General features: G+C 48.2%; 1 protein-coding gene across 1 annotated transcript in view; it reads right to left on the bottom strand.

The window, feature by feature from the left end:
* Positions 1-9158, bottom strand: part of KCNMB4 (potassium calcium-activated channel subfamily M regulatory beta subunit 4) — a 232475-nt gene extending 223317 nt beyond the window's left edge. The window contains exon 1 of the mRNA XM_069628244.1: positions 8489-9158. Within this exon, the coding sequence (XP_069484345.1) occupies positions 8489-8824 (336 nt within the window). The 5' untranslated portion in view covers positions 8825-9158. The remainder of the gene's footprint in view (positions 1-8488) is intronic.
* Between the last annotated feature and the right edge of the window lie 5412 nt (positions 9159-14570).

The following is a 14570-nucleotide window of genomic DNA, read 5'->3' as shown; positions in this document are numbered from 1 at the left end:
TTTTAGCAAGGCCCAAATTCAACCATCCCAAAACTTAATGGGATTTAATTCTGATTCATCTTGGCTTGCTACCATTAAGGCTTGCCCGCTGAAACCTGCATCCTGCTATCTACCGTGTCCAGTGACCAGAAGGGCCCATCCAAATCCATTCTGAGGTGCAGTCCAAATTTGACCAGAACCGCACTGCTGATCCAATCCCTCCATAAGTGCCCTGCTGCCGGTAGACCTGACCCGATCTGATGACCAGAACTTTGACGGTCCAATTTTAATTACAAGGGACTGTAAGTATTAATAGGAAGAACAGTGACCCATAGTATATTTGCATTGTCTTATCCCAATCTCAAAACATCCCATCTTTTATTTAAGAAACTTAATTTTGTCAGAACCATTCTTGCGCTGATTTTTTCTCATTAGTGTTACAAAACCATAAGTCATTAGTGATTTTGAGTAACTAAAGTAAATCCCAGAAAGTATCAGTATCCACCACGTGAAGGGTTACGCTGGCCACGTAACCATGGAAATTCATGTGTGGCATTCTCTTTTTCATAGTCATTAATATAGTTTAATGAAACCAATCTGTCATTTTTAAAACCAAAATTCTGTTTTCATTTCCGCGCCTGTTTTGCAAAAACGTCTCTCACTAAAACCTCCATAACCTCTTCAATTTTATAGATAGAAACGAAATTTCAACTCTCATCGATACCCAAGACCCTTAGCTACATCCGCAACCAAAAACCGCATCATGGAACAGTGTATTTGACCAGTTTTTTTTATCATAAATCGCATAGTGACATTTTGCCGCGAATTGACATTTTAGCAAAAGTTTACACGTGTCTTTTTCCTATTCAAAGTGTTTCTCAAATCCCATCCTGATCTAAAGTGTGTACTGTTGTTTATATTGTAGCTCATGTGTGCTAGGACCTGTTTAGTGTTGCTTTCCTAAGAATTTGTATCCATTTAAGCATTTTTGCACCCTTTTGCCTTATGTCACAAAGCCATTTTCACCTGTCATTTTGAAGGTGTCAATTTCCAGAAACGGTTTTCTCTCTTGTTTGGGGAGAGCAGATTGTATTTAAACCCTAGACATTGTCTTTCATTCCTGACATTCCTGAATACCTGCTGTTAACTTACACCTGTGTAGGATTGCCCAATTGTACCTTAACAACTTTGCAGGGGGAAATATTAACCTAAACGCTGTCTGTTCACCAACCAAAACGGTTCTTTTTCCTGTGTTTTATATACTGCATTAATATAAGTGAATTCAATTGCTTTACTTATTTTGAATTGTATTGTCACTGCTTGGTGATTGCTGATATATATATATATATATATATATATATATATATATAGCGTTTAATATATATATATTAAAATGTATGTGTGATTTGAATATTAAATAAATATTTACCTTTACAAACTAACCCGATTCCTGGTTCAGTGTGACCTGGGGGGTATTTTGAGACAGGTGTGATATGAGTGGTATATCATTCAAAATGTTGAACTTATAGACACAAATAAATAAGTATTTCATTGCGCACTACATGCTAGGCGAGACCTGGGTGTGTGCCTGATTGAAATCCTTAACAAGCCACTCACCCACCATCGCAAGACATTTCCCCTCAACCCCTTTCTCTTCCCTCAACATGGCACGTCTTGCTCTCTCCAGAACTATTGCCTCCTCCCCTTTCCCCTTCCACCCCCCTACACACTCTCACACACCCCCAGCACCAAAATGCTCTAAATACATGAAAAATTACCGGCACCTATCCGCGACTCCATTTACTTCTCCCAGCCCACATCAGTCCATCCTCCCAACCACCCATATCCTACCAGGAACTCGCCGCCAACAACTCCCAGATTGTCCCTCTTCACACACAACCTCTCTCATACAACCTCTACACCTACACTTACCTCCAGTCCTGCAGCCCATCCACCAGCCTACCGCCACCCACATACCACACCAACCCCACCCCACCCACCGCCCACCACCCCTACATCCTTCCACCTACTTGCATTGCATGCAAACCCACCACTACATGCTCTCTTCTCACTCCAACCAAACCTCACTGTCCCTCCCCACCATCAAACATCTTCCCTGCCTACTCAGACTGTTCCACTCTCTCCTACCACCCAGCTTTCGACTGCTCCCTACCCCTCCCCACCAGCCACGCAGTCCCACCAGGCCCATCCACCCACCTGCATTATTGGAACCTCCTCCACCGACCAAGTCAAATGCTTCTTATTCAATGCCCACTCCGTGGCCAGAAACCAATATAGCATCTTTGACCTACTGACCTCTGATAACCCCAATCTCATCTTCATCAATGAAATATGGTTAAAGGATGACTTTAAACCTGTTGCACACAAAGCCTTCCCTCCTGACTACACCCTCATCACCCACAACTGAGCCACCAGAGGTGGCAGAATAGCCATCCTTCACAAGCCCTACATACTCATCTCCCTCACTGGAACCCAGCCATGCAAAGCTAACTGTGAATAACTACTGGTCAGAATCTCCCTGTTGCCCACTATCTCTCACACGTTCCTTCTCATCTACAGACCACCAGGATATGACAAACTTTGTTCCAACAATCTCTGCGACTCACTAGCTAGCATTCAGATCAACCATCTTTCAATCACTCTACTGGGAGACTTCAAAATCTGGCTGGATATTCCCAACAACCCCATGACCCAACCTTTGGTTGACACACTTAGAGGCACTCAACCTATCCAGGCATACCATAGGCCCAAACAACACCAGAGGCCACACCATTGATGTAATCTTCAGCTCCTCTGACTTTGTCTCCGTGGACAGATCACTCAGCTCTACCGTTTTATATCTGCACTCCTACCCCACCACCCAAAGTCCCGCCGGTCTCCCCTCATGACCACAAATGCTGGAACAGGGTCAAAGTACTACCTGATTTAGCGGAAGCCTTTCAACACTCACTCCCAACCTCAGATAGCCCTCTACCTGTCGAATCTTTTCACTCCTGACTCAACAACGCACTCCTCAGACCCTCACGCCCGCTCGCACCCGCAAATGTCCAATTCCTAAATGGTTCACCCCCCCGCCTGAAGACTGTCAAATCCTGTAACCGCTCCCTTGAGCGCAGATGGCGAACATCAAAAACTCCCCCTAGCAAATCCCTGTTTGCTCACCATCACCGTAACTACAAATGTGAGGTCCAAAAAGGCAAAAAAAACAACTATAATAAAGGAATACTTAACTGCCGCAACAGCAGTAAAGAGCTCCGTAGGATCATCTCAGATTTTGTGAACCCCAGTTGCACCACTGCCCCCACCATCCCCACGTAAGAGCTGTGCAACTCGCTCTTCCATCACTTCTACAGAACAGCACTAGACAGGAAGGCCGCTCTTAATGCAAAACTATCCATCATCACGCATGACCTTCTGCTGGCACTCGAGACCACACCCCCACAGCACCGACCTTCAACTCTTTCAAAACGATTGAGCGAGGAATTCAATAAATGACTGTCCAGCAGCAGACCCCTGGATCCCCCTGCCCATCCCCCTCCTCAAAGAAATCTTCTCCTCCACCTGTGCAGGAGAACAGGCCAGATCCATACTCAATCACACTTTCACCTCTGGCTCCTTCCCAGACCCCTTCAGGATAGCGCATGTCAAACCCCTTCTGAAAAAGTCCGGTCTGGACCCCTCCTATCATTGAATTACAAGCCCATATCCAACACCAGATACCTTGCGAAACTCATTGACAGCGCTGCCTACTCTCAACTCAACCTCTTTGCTGAATCCGACAACCTACTAGACCTTGCACAGTCTGGCTTCCTCGCCATGGAACTAAAACCCCACTGACAGTGATGTGGGACAACCTCAAGGTCATGGTGGACTCTGAAGGATGCGCCACTGTGTTTCTCCTTGCTCTCTCAGCTGCCTTTGACACCACCAACCACTCGATCCTATTCGTCCAGGTCCACTCACTCGGAATCCGAGACTTGTCACGCAACTTCACTGCCTAATTCCTTAACAATAGGAAACAAACCACTATCCTCCCCTCCTTTACCTCATCAGCTCGACCAGTGAACACAGGAGTACCCCAAGGCGCTTGCATCCCTTCGCTCCTTTTCAACATCATCCGCTCACACAACCTCACCTGCTACATTTATGCTAACGACCCCCAAATCATCCTCAGAATCCACAAGACGAGCCCTGATCACTGCCCTGACCTAGCAGCTAGCTTCAACGATATAGACCTATATATAGACCTATGGATGTCTACAAACCACCTCCCTCCTCCTCAACCGAGGGAAAACAGAGATCATGGTATGTGGGAACACAGCTCTACTCCCGCAACCACTCCCATGGCCTCCTTCCCTCGGCACCCACAACCCCACTGCCTGCCACTTCCACCACAGTCAAAAACCTTGGCTGCATATTGGACTCAGACCTAACCCTGCCCCACCAGATCAACAATGTATCCAAAACCTGTCACTGCCACCTCAGGCTTCTACAACACTTCTTCCCTTATCTCTCCTTCCCCAACAGATTGATTGCTATTATGACAATCGTCCTGTCCAGACTGGACTATGTAAACTCCATGTACCTGGGTGTTCCAGCATACCAAATTAACAGGCTCCAAAGAGTCCAAAACGCAGTCGCTAAACTACTACTTGCACTGGGACGAAGGGACCGCATCTCGCCTGCTCTCCACACCCTCTACTGTCTACCTATTGGACAAAGGACCAACTTTAAAATCCTGTGTATCACCCACCGAGCAGTGCACAAGGGTGGCCCATCATACCTCCAAGAGAAGACTATGCGCTACCGCCCAACACGCAGCCTAAGGTCAAGCACGCCCCTCCACCTTATGATCCCATCCTCCAACTTTGTCAGACTTGGAGGGTCAGCCTACTCTACCCTTGCACCAACTCTATGGAATTTGCTACCCCCTCATATTCAGCACAAACAAGACTACGTGGCCTTCCGCAAAGCGGTAGAAACATGGCTTTTCCCAAATCCATGAAAAGGACCCCCCATGGGACATATACCCATCCCTTTATGGCCATTGTCCTGTGAGAACATAACATCACCGCAGAATATCCCAATAAGCAGCCAACAACCCAACCCATAATCCCTACAAGGACCCTGAGAATGCCACCTCCCCCTCCACCCCAAGTTCAACCGCAGAGCGCCCCGAAAAAGAATGCTGATGGCCATATACCCCTCCCCTTATGACCATTGTCCCGTGAAATTCAACACCAACCTAAAACAAAACAATGCTGCAGAATATCGCAAGAAGCATCCAACAACCCGATTTAAAATCCCCATAGGGACCCTGAAAATGGGCCCTACAAATCCAACCACTGAGAGCGCCGAAAGAGACTGCCTGTCCAAAATAAATCAGCCTACCCTCACCGACCAGGAGCCACGTGCCGATAACCACAGACACTCTTTCACACCACTATGCTCACGCTCCTCCTTTACATCAACAAACATTAGAATACAGCTACACCCCTCAATCAATTCCGCCTAGCTGCACACATACCTATATCACTCATAAAGCACCTCAATAACCTGGTAGAGTGCAGCTACACCCCATGAAAAAAGTCGGCCTAGCAGCACACACAGGGCCTGATTCATAGAAGCGTTTTATAATGGTGCAATCCCATTGGAAAACGCTCTATGAATCAGGCCCATAATCTCCTACACATACCTCACGGCAGCGGGAAGGCAGACTAAGCGACCACCCTCCTTGCTGCGCGCATTGCACTGATCTCTCACATCCACCGCACCACTAGTAGCGTTAAAAGGCAGCCAACCTGCGAAAACCACTCTGGCGGCTCACATTCCAAGTGCACCCAGGCACTATATGCCACACTACTCCTTCAACTGATACGGACCATGGTCCCCAAGGGCGTTCAACCAACAGCACTTTGAGATCCTACCAATGGTACATAAAGCGCTATATAATTGCACTATAACATAACAAATGCACTATAACCTCAAGAGCAACACATGGGGGGGGCTTCTCCCCTCCACAAAGGCATTTCTTCGGGTTTATGTGATTTCATGGACTTAAATTACCAAGTGGTTAGGTACGTTGTGGTTAGGCGTAGTTAGGTACGTTGTGGTAGTTTACATCATTGTTATTTATTGGAGGACCCCCCATTCTACAACCTCCCACTCCTCTCCCATTCTTTCCTCCCAACCCACACTCACTCCACATAAATCTATTCCATCCTCAGTCGAACCCTACCACGAAGTAAATAAAAACTTTGCAATGGAACATGAGGAAACCATGGTATACAATGTGTTCGTTCCCCCACCACCCTGTGATGCCCTGCCATCTCCCAGCATTCCTCTGCGAAGGTCAAACTAATTAAAGCACTCCTTGAATATTCATTCCCTGGGACATGTAAAATAGCCCCCTCCATAGCTTGTGAATTAAAGGCATATTTCTAGTTTGAACTATATGACCAAAAATATACACCATACACATAAAAGCAATCCTGAAACTGCTGCATAAACAGGTCATTTCATTTAGCAAAGCCCAGGCATATTGCTTGCCCTGCATTCCACAGTCAGATGCTGTATTCGAGCCAAAGTGGCAAAAAGCCCCGTCACAAACAACAGCTCTACTAAGAGCATATGGGAAGATGGGTTCAAGCGCCTGGGTTGGAGACAGCTGTTAAATCCCGGCTTCCACCCTTTACCAAAGTGTGTGCTCCTAATCATATGCTGTATCTGCCAAAATTAGAAGCGTCTAGAAGTTACCCGTAGCAACTTATTTTAATGCAACTCTCGTGATGACCTCGAGTATTAAAGAATCACGGTGTGACGTCATTTTCTCGGATATTATTACATATGCAAATTAGGGTGCCCCCACACATCTCTGGTCACCCTCAGGAAATCCTACGCCGTGCCCGTACACATCACTATATAGCTTCGGCGATTCCCATACACTCAAGACACAAAGATGTCTAACGCACGCCTTGTCGACTGGCGCTGGTGCCCTGCAGGAGTGCAGAGAAGGAAAGGGGCGGACCGTGGTGCTGCGGGGGGCTGCGGGCTGTGTGTGCCCGGTCAGGGCGCCCCTCAGAGCGGCCGCTCTCCAGGGCAGCAGCGGTGCTTGGGTCTGGCCTCATCCAGGCCCGGATCAGCACCTTGGAGAGCGCCCCTCGCTCCAGCCTGTGCATCCGTGAGAGACGGGGGCGGACACACGGTGTCTGCAGACGCGTGCACTGTAACACACACACACCACGCCAATAGCAGCAAGAGAAGTAACAAAAAAGCGGAGACGAACGGGACTTTTTTTTTCGAAAAGTGCTTTTTGTAAAATGATGTTTGATAAATGATATTAAGGATTTGTTTCTGAATAAACGTGGCTCCGACAATGCAAGTTTGCATCGCATCCCTTGTGCATGAGTCACGAGAGCGAAGGGCTGCCTGCAGGTCACATCATGCTTATTAAAGCCCAGAGGGCTGGAGTGAGCGCTCCCACCGCCCGCTTCCCAGTAACGCCGACTTTAATGGCTGTTTCTCGTGGGGGGCGGACGGGTGTGAACGGGCAAATGCACCGTTTATTGCCCGGTGGATTTGGGGGGAGACCGAGCCACGAAACACAAGCAGCTCTGGTGAGCGGGGCAACAGCCAACGCAAATGTGGTGCAGTAGGTGCTGGGTGGGTTTGGCTTGTGCCGCCTAGGGTTGGGGTGGTCTTCAGGCGCTAAGGGCTGGAGGCACTCATGTGGGGTCCAAGGCGCTGCAGACCAGGCAGGGAGTGTTTCTCCGGACACTGCGACCCTCACATACTTGCCATGCAGAGGCTCCGGGTCTCGTCCTCTTGGGATCCATGTGGCGAGGGGTAGGGTGCTAAAGTGTGGGGGTAGGGTGCTAAAGTGTGGGGGGTAGGGTGCTAAAGTGTGGGGATCAGGGCGCCGCGATCTCATAAAAGCAAGGATGCAGATCACACAAGGTTTAGCACAAGGTGCTGAGATTAATGAAGACCCACGGACGGGTAAGGTGCTAAAGTGTGGGGCTCAGGGCGCCGCGATCTCATACAAGCGGGGACGCAGATCACACGAGGTGTGGCACAAGGTGCTGAGACTAGTGAAGAGCCGCGAATCACATGGCCCTGATGGCGGTAATAGATACATACATCCTTCCAAGTGGGCCTTGTCTCTTACACTGCTGACGACCCAGCACAGAGCATTCAAGTGGCACGGGCCGGATTGGAAAGGGACACCTTTGTATGGCGGGGGGACGGGGAGGGTTGGGAGTCACTGGAAATTCCAGAAACTGGTGCAGGGGGCCCATGGTGATGCCGACCCCAAACGTTTGTGGTGCAAGCAGCAGGAAGTGCTGCAAATCACACTGCTTGTGACACGGGCTGCTGCTGGCTGAGATGAGGAGAAGGGATACCAGTTTAGCCAGATGGCTGTCGCTTGCCTGATGCATTGGTCACAGCCATCGGGATCGGGCCACCTCCCCACCCCCACTCCCCTTACCTTGGGGTTGCTGAGGAGCTGCTGCTCGTCCAGGTGCAGCAGGGCCCGGGAACGGGACGCCGAGTTATTCACGTAGATCTGCAGGCAGGGGTAGAGGGCCGTGCCGCGGCAGCCCGCCCCGCAGGTGAAGGTGCACTCGAAGGCCTCCCCCAGCTCCTCCACAGACAGCACCGTGCAGTTGGCCGCCGTGCCCCGCAGGTCCTGCAGCGCCGGGCTCAGCCAGCAGAAGCCCAGGATGAAGAGCGACACCACCCCGCAGATGATCAGGAAAAGCCCCAGGCGGATGCTCTTGTCCTCCGCCTCCGAGTACTCGTAGGCTATCCGCAGCCTGGCCATGGCGGTGCCCAAGATCACACCCGTCGCCCACCTCGGGGGAGCGCCGGGACCCTTTAAGGCGGTCCAGCTCTGCTACCAGGGAAGAGGCACCCTCTTACTTTTATAGCAGCCTCGGTGACAGCAAGGCTGCCCACCAGCCCTCCCCGCGCAGTACCCAGAGCGACTCCAGCGGGAGGGGGGTCCCGCCCTCCCGTAAGCAGCGCTGGCGCAGCGCCCTACCTCAACATCTGCCCGAGGCTCGTAAGCTCCTTACACAGGGGCTGGCCGGGGGCTCAGCATCAGCAGGGCCACTGCTGCTGCTGGGGGTCTCTGGCGCTCTGAGCACATCTCACCCCCTTGCCTCACAGGCTCGTTCTGAGAAGAACACATTGGCATGGCGTTGCCTCCTCAAACTTTCCTCCTTTTGAAATGTCCTCTATGTTGTATCCAGTGAACAGAAAAATAAAACGCGCCCTCTTTCTACAGCGCCCCCCCCCCCCACCACTTGGATGCTTGCGTGTTTCAAGCAGTCAGCCCCCCCCAGTCTGCAAAGCACATGCACCGGGCGCTCAGAGCAGCTAGGCTCCGCAGCGCCCCTCCCCCCGGTTCCCAGCTCCGAGTCGCCGTCTGATCGGGGATTCATTTCACGGCAGCTTTTCTCCAGGCAAAGATCGGTGACTTTTGCTCATGTAATCGCGGCCCGAACCCTAACGGGGAAAACCCGGGTGTTTAAGGTACAAAGCGACCATTATTGGCGACCGAACGACCACCTACCGATCCTAATTGGGCCCGGTCCTGTCACAGTTTATGGGAGTGCGAGCCACCGTCACTATCACTCCCCCCGCCCCCCCCCCATCACCTGGCCTCGCCGCCCAATGATCGGAACTTTTATATCTGCTGGCCCCCAACTTTCTGTTTCCATGCCTCCGCTTTCTCCAGTTACTTGTAATTACATCAAACAACCGGGGCTCCGGCTCCGCGCTTTGCGTGGCCTCAACCAACCACACTCACGGCAGGTTTAGAGACTGTGCTGGAGGCAGCTGCCCCTCTCACCCCCCCACACCACCACCCCCCCCCCCCCGCCGCGCCAAGTAATTAGCCTTAAAGCATGACTTTGTTTCTCTTGGGTCAATGCATACTGTACTCTTTATAAGAGCCCGTTTTGGATGTAGAAGAGGTTATGTTAGGATAGGTTATCTTAAAAGGGTTTATCTATTTAGGAAACATGTCCACAACGTAAGCATTTAAAAAAAACTTTTTTTTTTATTGTGTTGACTGAATTAACAGTTTTTACAAAGAAAAATCCTGTTTCATCTAATGTTTTTAGTGTGTTTTCCATTTTTTTTTCCATTTTGGTTCTTCAAGTTGTTTGACAAGTTGATTAGCGAAAGGGCTAAGTCCTTTGGGTTTTTTTTCATTCATTAACGGATGGTGTCCAAGTTCAGACTGTGCAAAAAGTTTACCAAAGCAATGACTGGTCTTCGACTTAGCCCATTCATCAAGAAAGACCACCAGTAGTCCTCATCCAGTCTTGAAAATTTAGAATAGAGATGACCTAGGTGGACTTCCCTGTTGACACTGGTACCAGGACAATGGAGAATCAAATGTTTTAGACTTTCCTTTCAGTCTTGGTTCAAACAAAAACGACAGGAGTCGGTCTCAGATTTGCATCGGCTTCTCAAAACCTTATTTGTTTTTAAAATGTCCAGTCTTGCTCTCAGGAACGTCGAGCGAAAGGTCTTGTTTGGAAACTTCAATAAGTAGCTAATAGGTTCGTTTATTTTTTGGGCAAATGGCGGAAGATGGGCCGCGGATTTGTAGTTTATTGCTTTCAGCGGTGTGTCGCACCAATCGGTTTCGTTCCGTTTTTTTTGCTGTCTTTGTTAGATATCGTCCTCTGAACTTCCTATTGCTTTTAGGAGAGTTTGATTTTTATGAGTCCAGGTTCTGAGCATTTTGTTTGTGCCTTTCTCGATTTCTTCTTGGATTAGTGTATAGATTTTCTCGTTAGATAATCTCACGTCCCTGTAGAACATCAAGCTGTTAAGGTATACCGTGCCTTCAAGTGAGATGAGGCCGAGTTCTCTTCTTATAAGAGTTATTGGTGTACAGGTAGGCAGTCAGAGAACTTTTTTCCAAAGAGAGCCTTCCAGTTTGGGCCAGATTGCGTCTGGAATACTTGGGATGGCTGCCACTCCGTAGGTAAGCGCTGGAACCACTTTCATCCTGTAGAAGTTAGTTGCAGCCTTAACTGAGAAGCGACCACATTTTTTGTCCATAATGATCAATTGGTTAGTTAAGGTTTTGTTTTTATGGATCAAAAAGTCTTGCATTGGTTGCTCATTCGTCTTGTTGCTGAAGATGGTGCCCAAGTATCTGAAGGATTCCACTTCCTCGAGGCGGACGTCATTGAGGAACCATGCCTCTGATGTTTTTCATTTGGCTGCTTTAATTAGACGCATCACTTTAGTTTTCGAGGCAATGCTTTCCAGATCGTTAGTTTTCAAATATTCATTCAAATTGTCCAGTTTTCTCTGGAGCCCTATCTACGTTTGGTCAATAAGAATGATATTGTCTGCATAAAGCAGCCTGCTGATCTTTTCAGAGCCCAGAGCGGGAGGGAAAGCTTTAACATTTCTTTCAGCATGTTGGTAATCGCCGGTGTAGGCGTTGTAAAGTGCCGGTGCCAAGGGACATCCTTGCTTTACTCTGCAGCTTGTGCAAATTGATGAGGAGAGTAGACCTGTGCCATTGAGTCAAACTCTCATAGATGTTTCAGAGTAGAGTTCTTGTATTGGATCCCGCAAGACGGGGGGACAATTCCAGTTGATGAGTTTTCTCCATAACTTCTCTCCATTTACTTTATCGAACGCTTTTGACAAGTCGATAAAAGCCAGGCACAGAGGGGGAGCCCCTTCCTGAACTCTGGCTCTGAGAATGTTGATAGTAAATATGTTTGCCATGGTGCTTAGAATTTTCCTAAAGCCAGTTTGGAAGTTGTCCCACCCTTCTGAAGAAGACACCCAGGCCTTGAAGCTATCGAGTAGGAAAAACCCAAAGAGTTTTCCGATGCAATCAAGGAGTGCAAAAGGGCGGTAGTTGTTCGGGTCGCCTCTGTCTCCTCATTTGTAAATTGGCACTACATTTGCTGTCTTCCAGGACATCGGAATAGATCTGGTTGCCATGCAAGATTCAAAGATTTCCGCTATCAGGATGGACCAGCTTGCCGGGTTAGATTTTAAGTCCATATTTGACAGACCGTCGGGGCCGGGAGCTCGCGATGATTTGAGTTTTTTTATTTTAGATTCAATGCAGGTTGGATCAAGTTCGATATCCCTGGAGAAAAGATGGTTACGTAGCCCTCTATCGTTGGTTTGTTTTGAATCCATGTTTCTTGGAGACACCAGATATCATATGAGCCGAGGTTTACATCTGAGGAGTGTAGTAGGTGAGTAAAACCTCGGGTATTCCAGGAACCCAAGGTTAGGCCGGTAATAGATTCCGTGTTTGAAGGCTGACTAGGGGAATCCTTGTTGGTCTGTCCTTTGTTTGATTGCTAGTATCTTTGTTTTGTTGACAGGGCTTTAGGCAGCCAGGCCCTGCGATCTGTGTCTTATTTGAGACTAATTTGGTTCTGTTCGCCGCTTAACTTGTCTTTTCCTTTGGTTGAAATGTCTTGTTCGATAGTAATGTTGCAGTTTTTTTGGGGTCCCTGTGGGACTCTTTCCAATTCCAAAGAGCTTAGTTTTGGTTCCGCTGGGCGAACCTTACATTACGCCCATTTGAAGGTGATGGGGTGATGGGGTCCTATAGGTACGTTGGTCGTTCATCTTTCTGACTCATGAGCTTCTATCCAAATGGTCTGTTGAACGCTCTTTGTATTCGTGACCTTCGTTAATCTCATAGTCTATGAGGTCGTATCCTGAGACTCTTAATTTGTTTTTTGCCTTAGTTAAGAGTGACTTTGTTGTTTCTGACTGTATATGTAGATAAACACTGTCAACTCGCTTTTTGTCTTGAAACTCCACGATCGTAAGCTCTTCTTTTGATAGAGATTTGAGTGCTGGGACCAAGTGCCGAATTTTTAAAATGTTTTTTCTGTTGAGAATGAAAGATGCGTCTTCTTTTCAGATGCTTTTCAGGGTAAAGGTGTGGGTCTTGGTAGACCTAGCAGAACGTCTTAGAAGTTCTCTTTTGTCTCGGCGTTCATTGCCTTTTTTTCTTGGTGGGGTCGTGTTTCTGGGCCCTCTGGAGTTTGAATTCCGTTGTTTTCTTGGTGTAACCGAGGGTCTGGCCGAAGGGTCTAATTTAAATTGCCTTTTCGTGGTCCGATCTCTTGTGGTAGAACGCTCTTCCCTGTGATGACTTCTATGAACTCTGGTGCGCCAATGAATTGAGTTTTCTGTCGGTCGTTCATATTTCAGTTTTTGAGGGTCTCCTCTCATTGATGGCTTCCTATTAGATGGACGTGGCCTGGACGTAGACCGCACAGGGAACTTATCCGTTTTCTTGGCCGGTGGATATTGGAACATTCTTGTGCCTTTATTTTTTTCCAGGAGGTTTTGTTTCTTCTCCTCCAGTTTTAGGAAGATTGGACTTTTTTGCTCTGCTGAGAGCGTCTTTTTTTCTTGTTTTTGTTTATGATCCCGATCCACGGCACTTGGGGCAGGAGATTGACTGTTTGCATTTCTTTTCCTTTTTTGTGGTGGATACCGGTCGGCCTCGTCCCAGGCCTCCCAAGTTTCTGTCTCATTTAAGGCCGCCTCCATCAACTCACTTTCCGTAATTGACAAGGTAGTGTCGTTCGTATCCTGCTTTCCCTTGTTGAGAGTTTGTGAAGTCTTTGGTTGAGGAAGAAGAGTAGGATCGTTGGATTTAGGCTCAAAAGGTAGGCAGGATTGTTTTAGTGAGGATGCCAGACTATCTTCATTGATTTTAAGTCTGGCTGAAGACCTGCTCGTCGTCGTCTTAGATGGCCAGCTCAGTTTAACACAGTCTTTTTGGATGGATTGGTCAGAAGACCATGTTGCACATCCATTTTTCAATTGGGGTTTTGTCGCGGTTTTCAGGTTAAGTTTCTTCTAGATGGTTGAGGGCGACAACATAGTCTTACTGTTCAAGTGTTTCGTTTTTTCTTTTGATTTCAGTGAAATCGAGCTCAGAGGAGGAACATCAGCAATTTTCGCTGCGGTCTGGCCTGGGGGCTCACTTTTTGTTTGGCTGGTAAGGGCGGTCATGTCTTCTTTTGCCGAGTTTCCAGTAAATTGGAAAGTTTTGATGGGTTTCTCTTCCGTTTGAATTGACTTCGAGCACTTTGTAGAGACCGCTGAGTTTCCAGATTGCGAAAAGGATTCTCCCGTAGGAGGTTTGTTAATTTCCTTTGCTGTAATATAACCTTCAATGAAGGAAAGTCGAGTTTGGATGAAGGCCAAGAGAGTTACTTGGTCTTTTGCTGTGTCATTAAGCGCTTCATACAGCTTAGTGAAGGGAGCTAGTGCTATAGTCAAAGATGACATAATGGCAAGAAGGTCTGTTTTTCTTTTTGATGGTGTGATGGGTGAGCCTGGAGTGGCTCTGGAGTTGAGCATAGAATCAGGCTCGCTTCTCCCTATTGGCGATCGACATAAATTATTGGGCCGCTCACTTGCGGAGTTCCTGTAGATGGGACAACCAGGAAGAGCATCTCCTTTCCTCAGTTCCTGGCCGTGCAAGTTTGTTTGATCTTGGTCCGGGAGTTCAGTCAGACGTTGGCTCTTCTTTGGGGTTA

The sequence above is a fragment of the Ambystoma mexicanum genome, chromosome 12 (genome assembly GCF_040938575.1).
Source record: "Ambystoma mexicanum isolate Mex_15411 chromosome 12, UKY_AmexF1_1, whole genome shotgun sequence".
Lineage (NCBI taxonomy): Eukaryota > Metazoa > Chordata > Amphibia > Caudata > Ambystomatidae > Ambystoma > Ambystoma mexicanum.
This window is presented reverse-complemented; position numbering and strand designations above follow the sequence as displayed.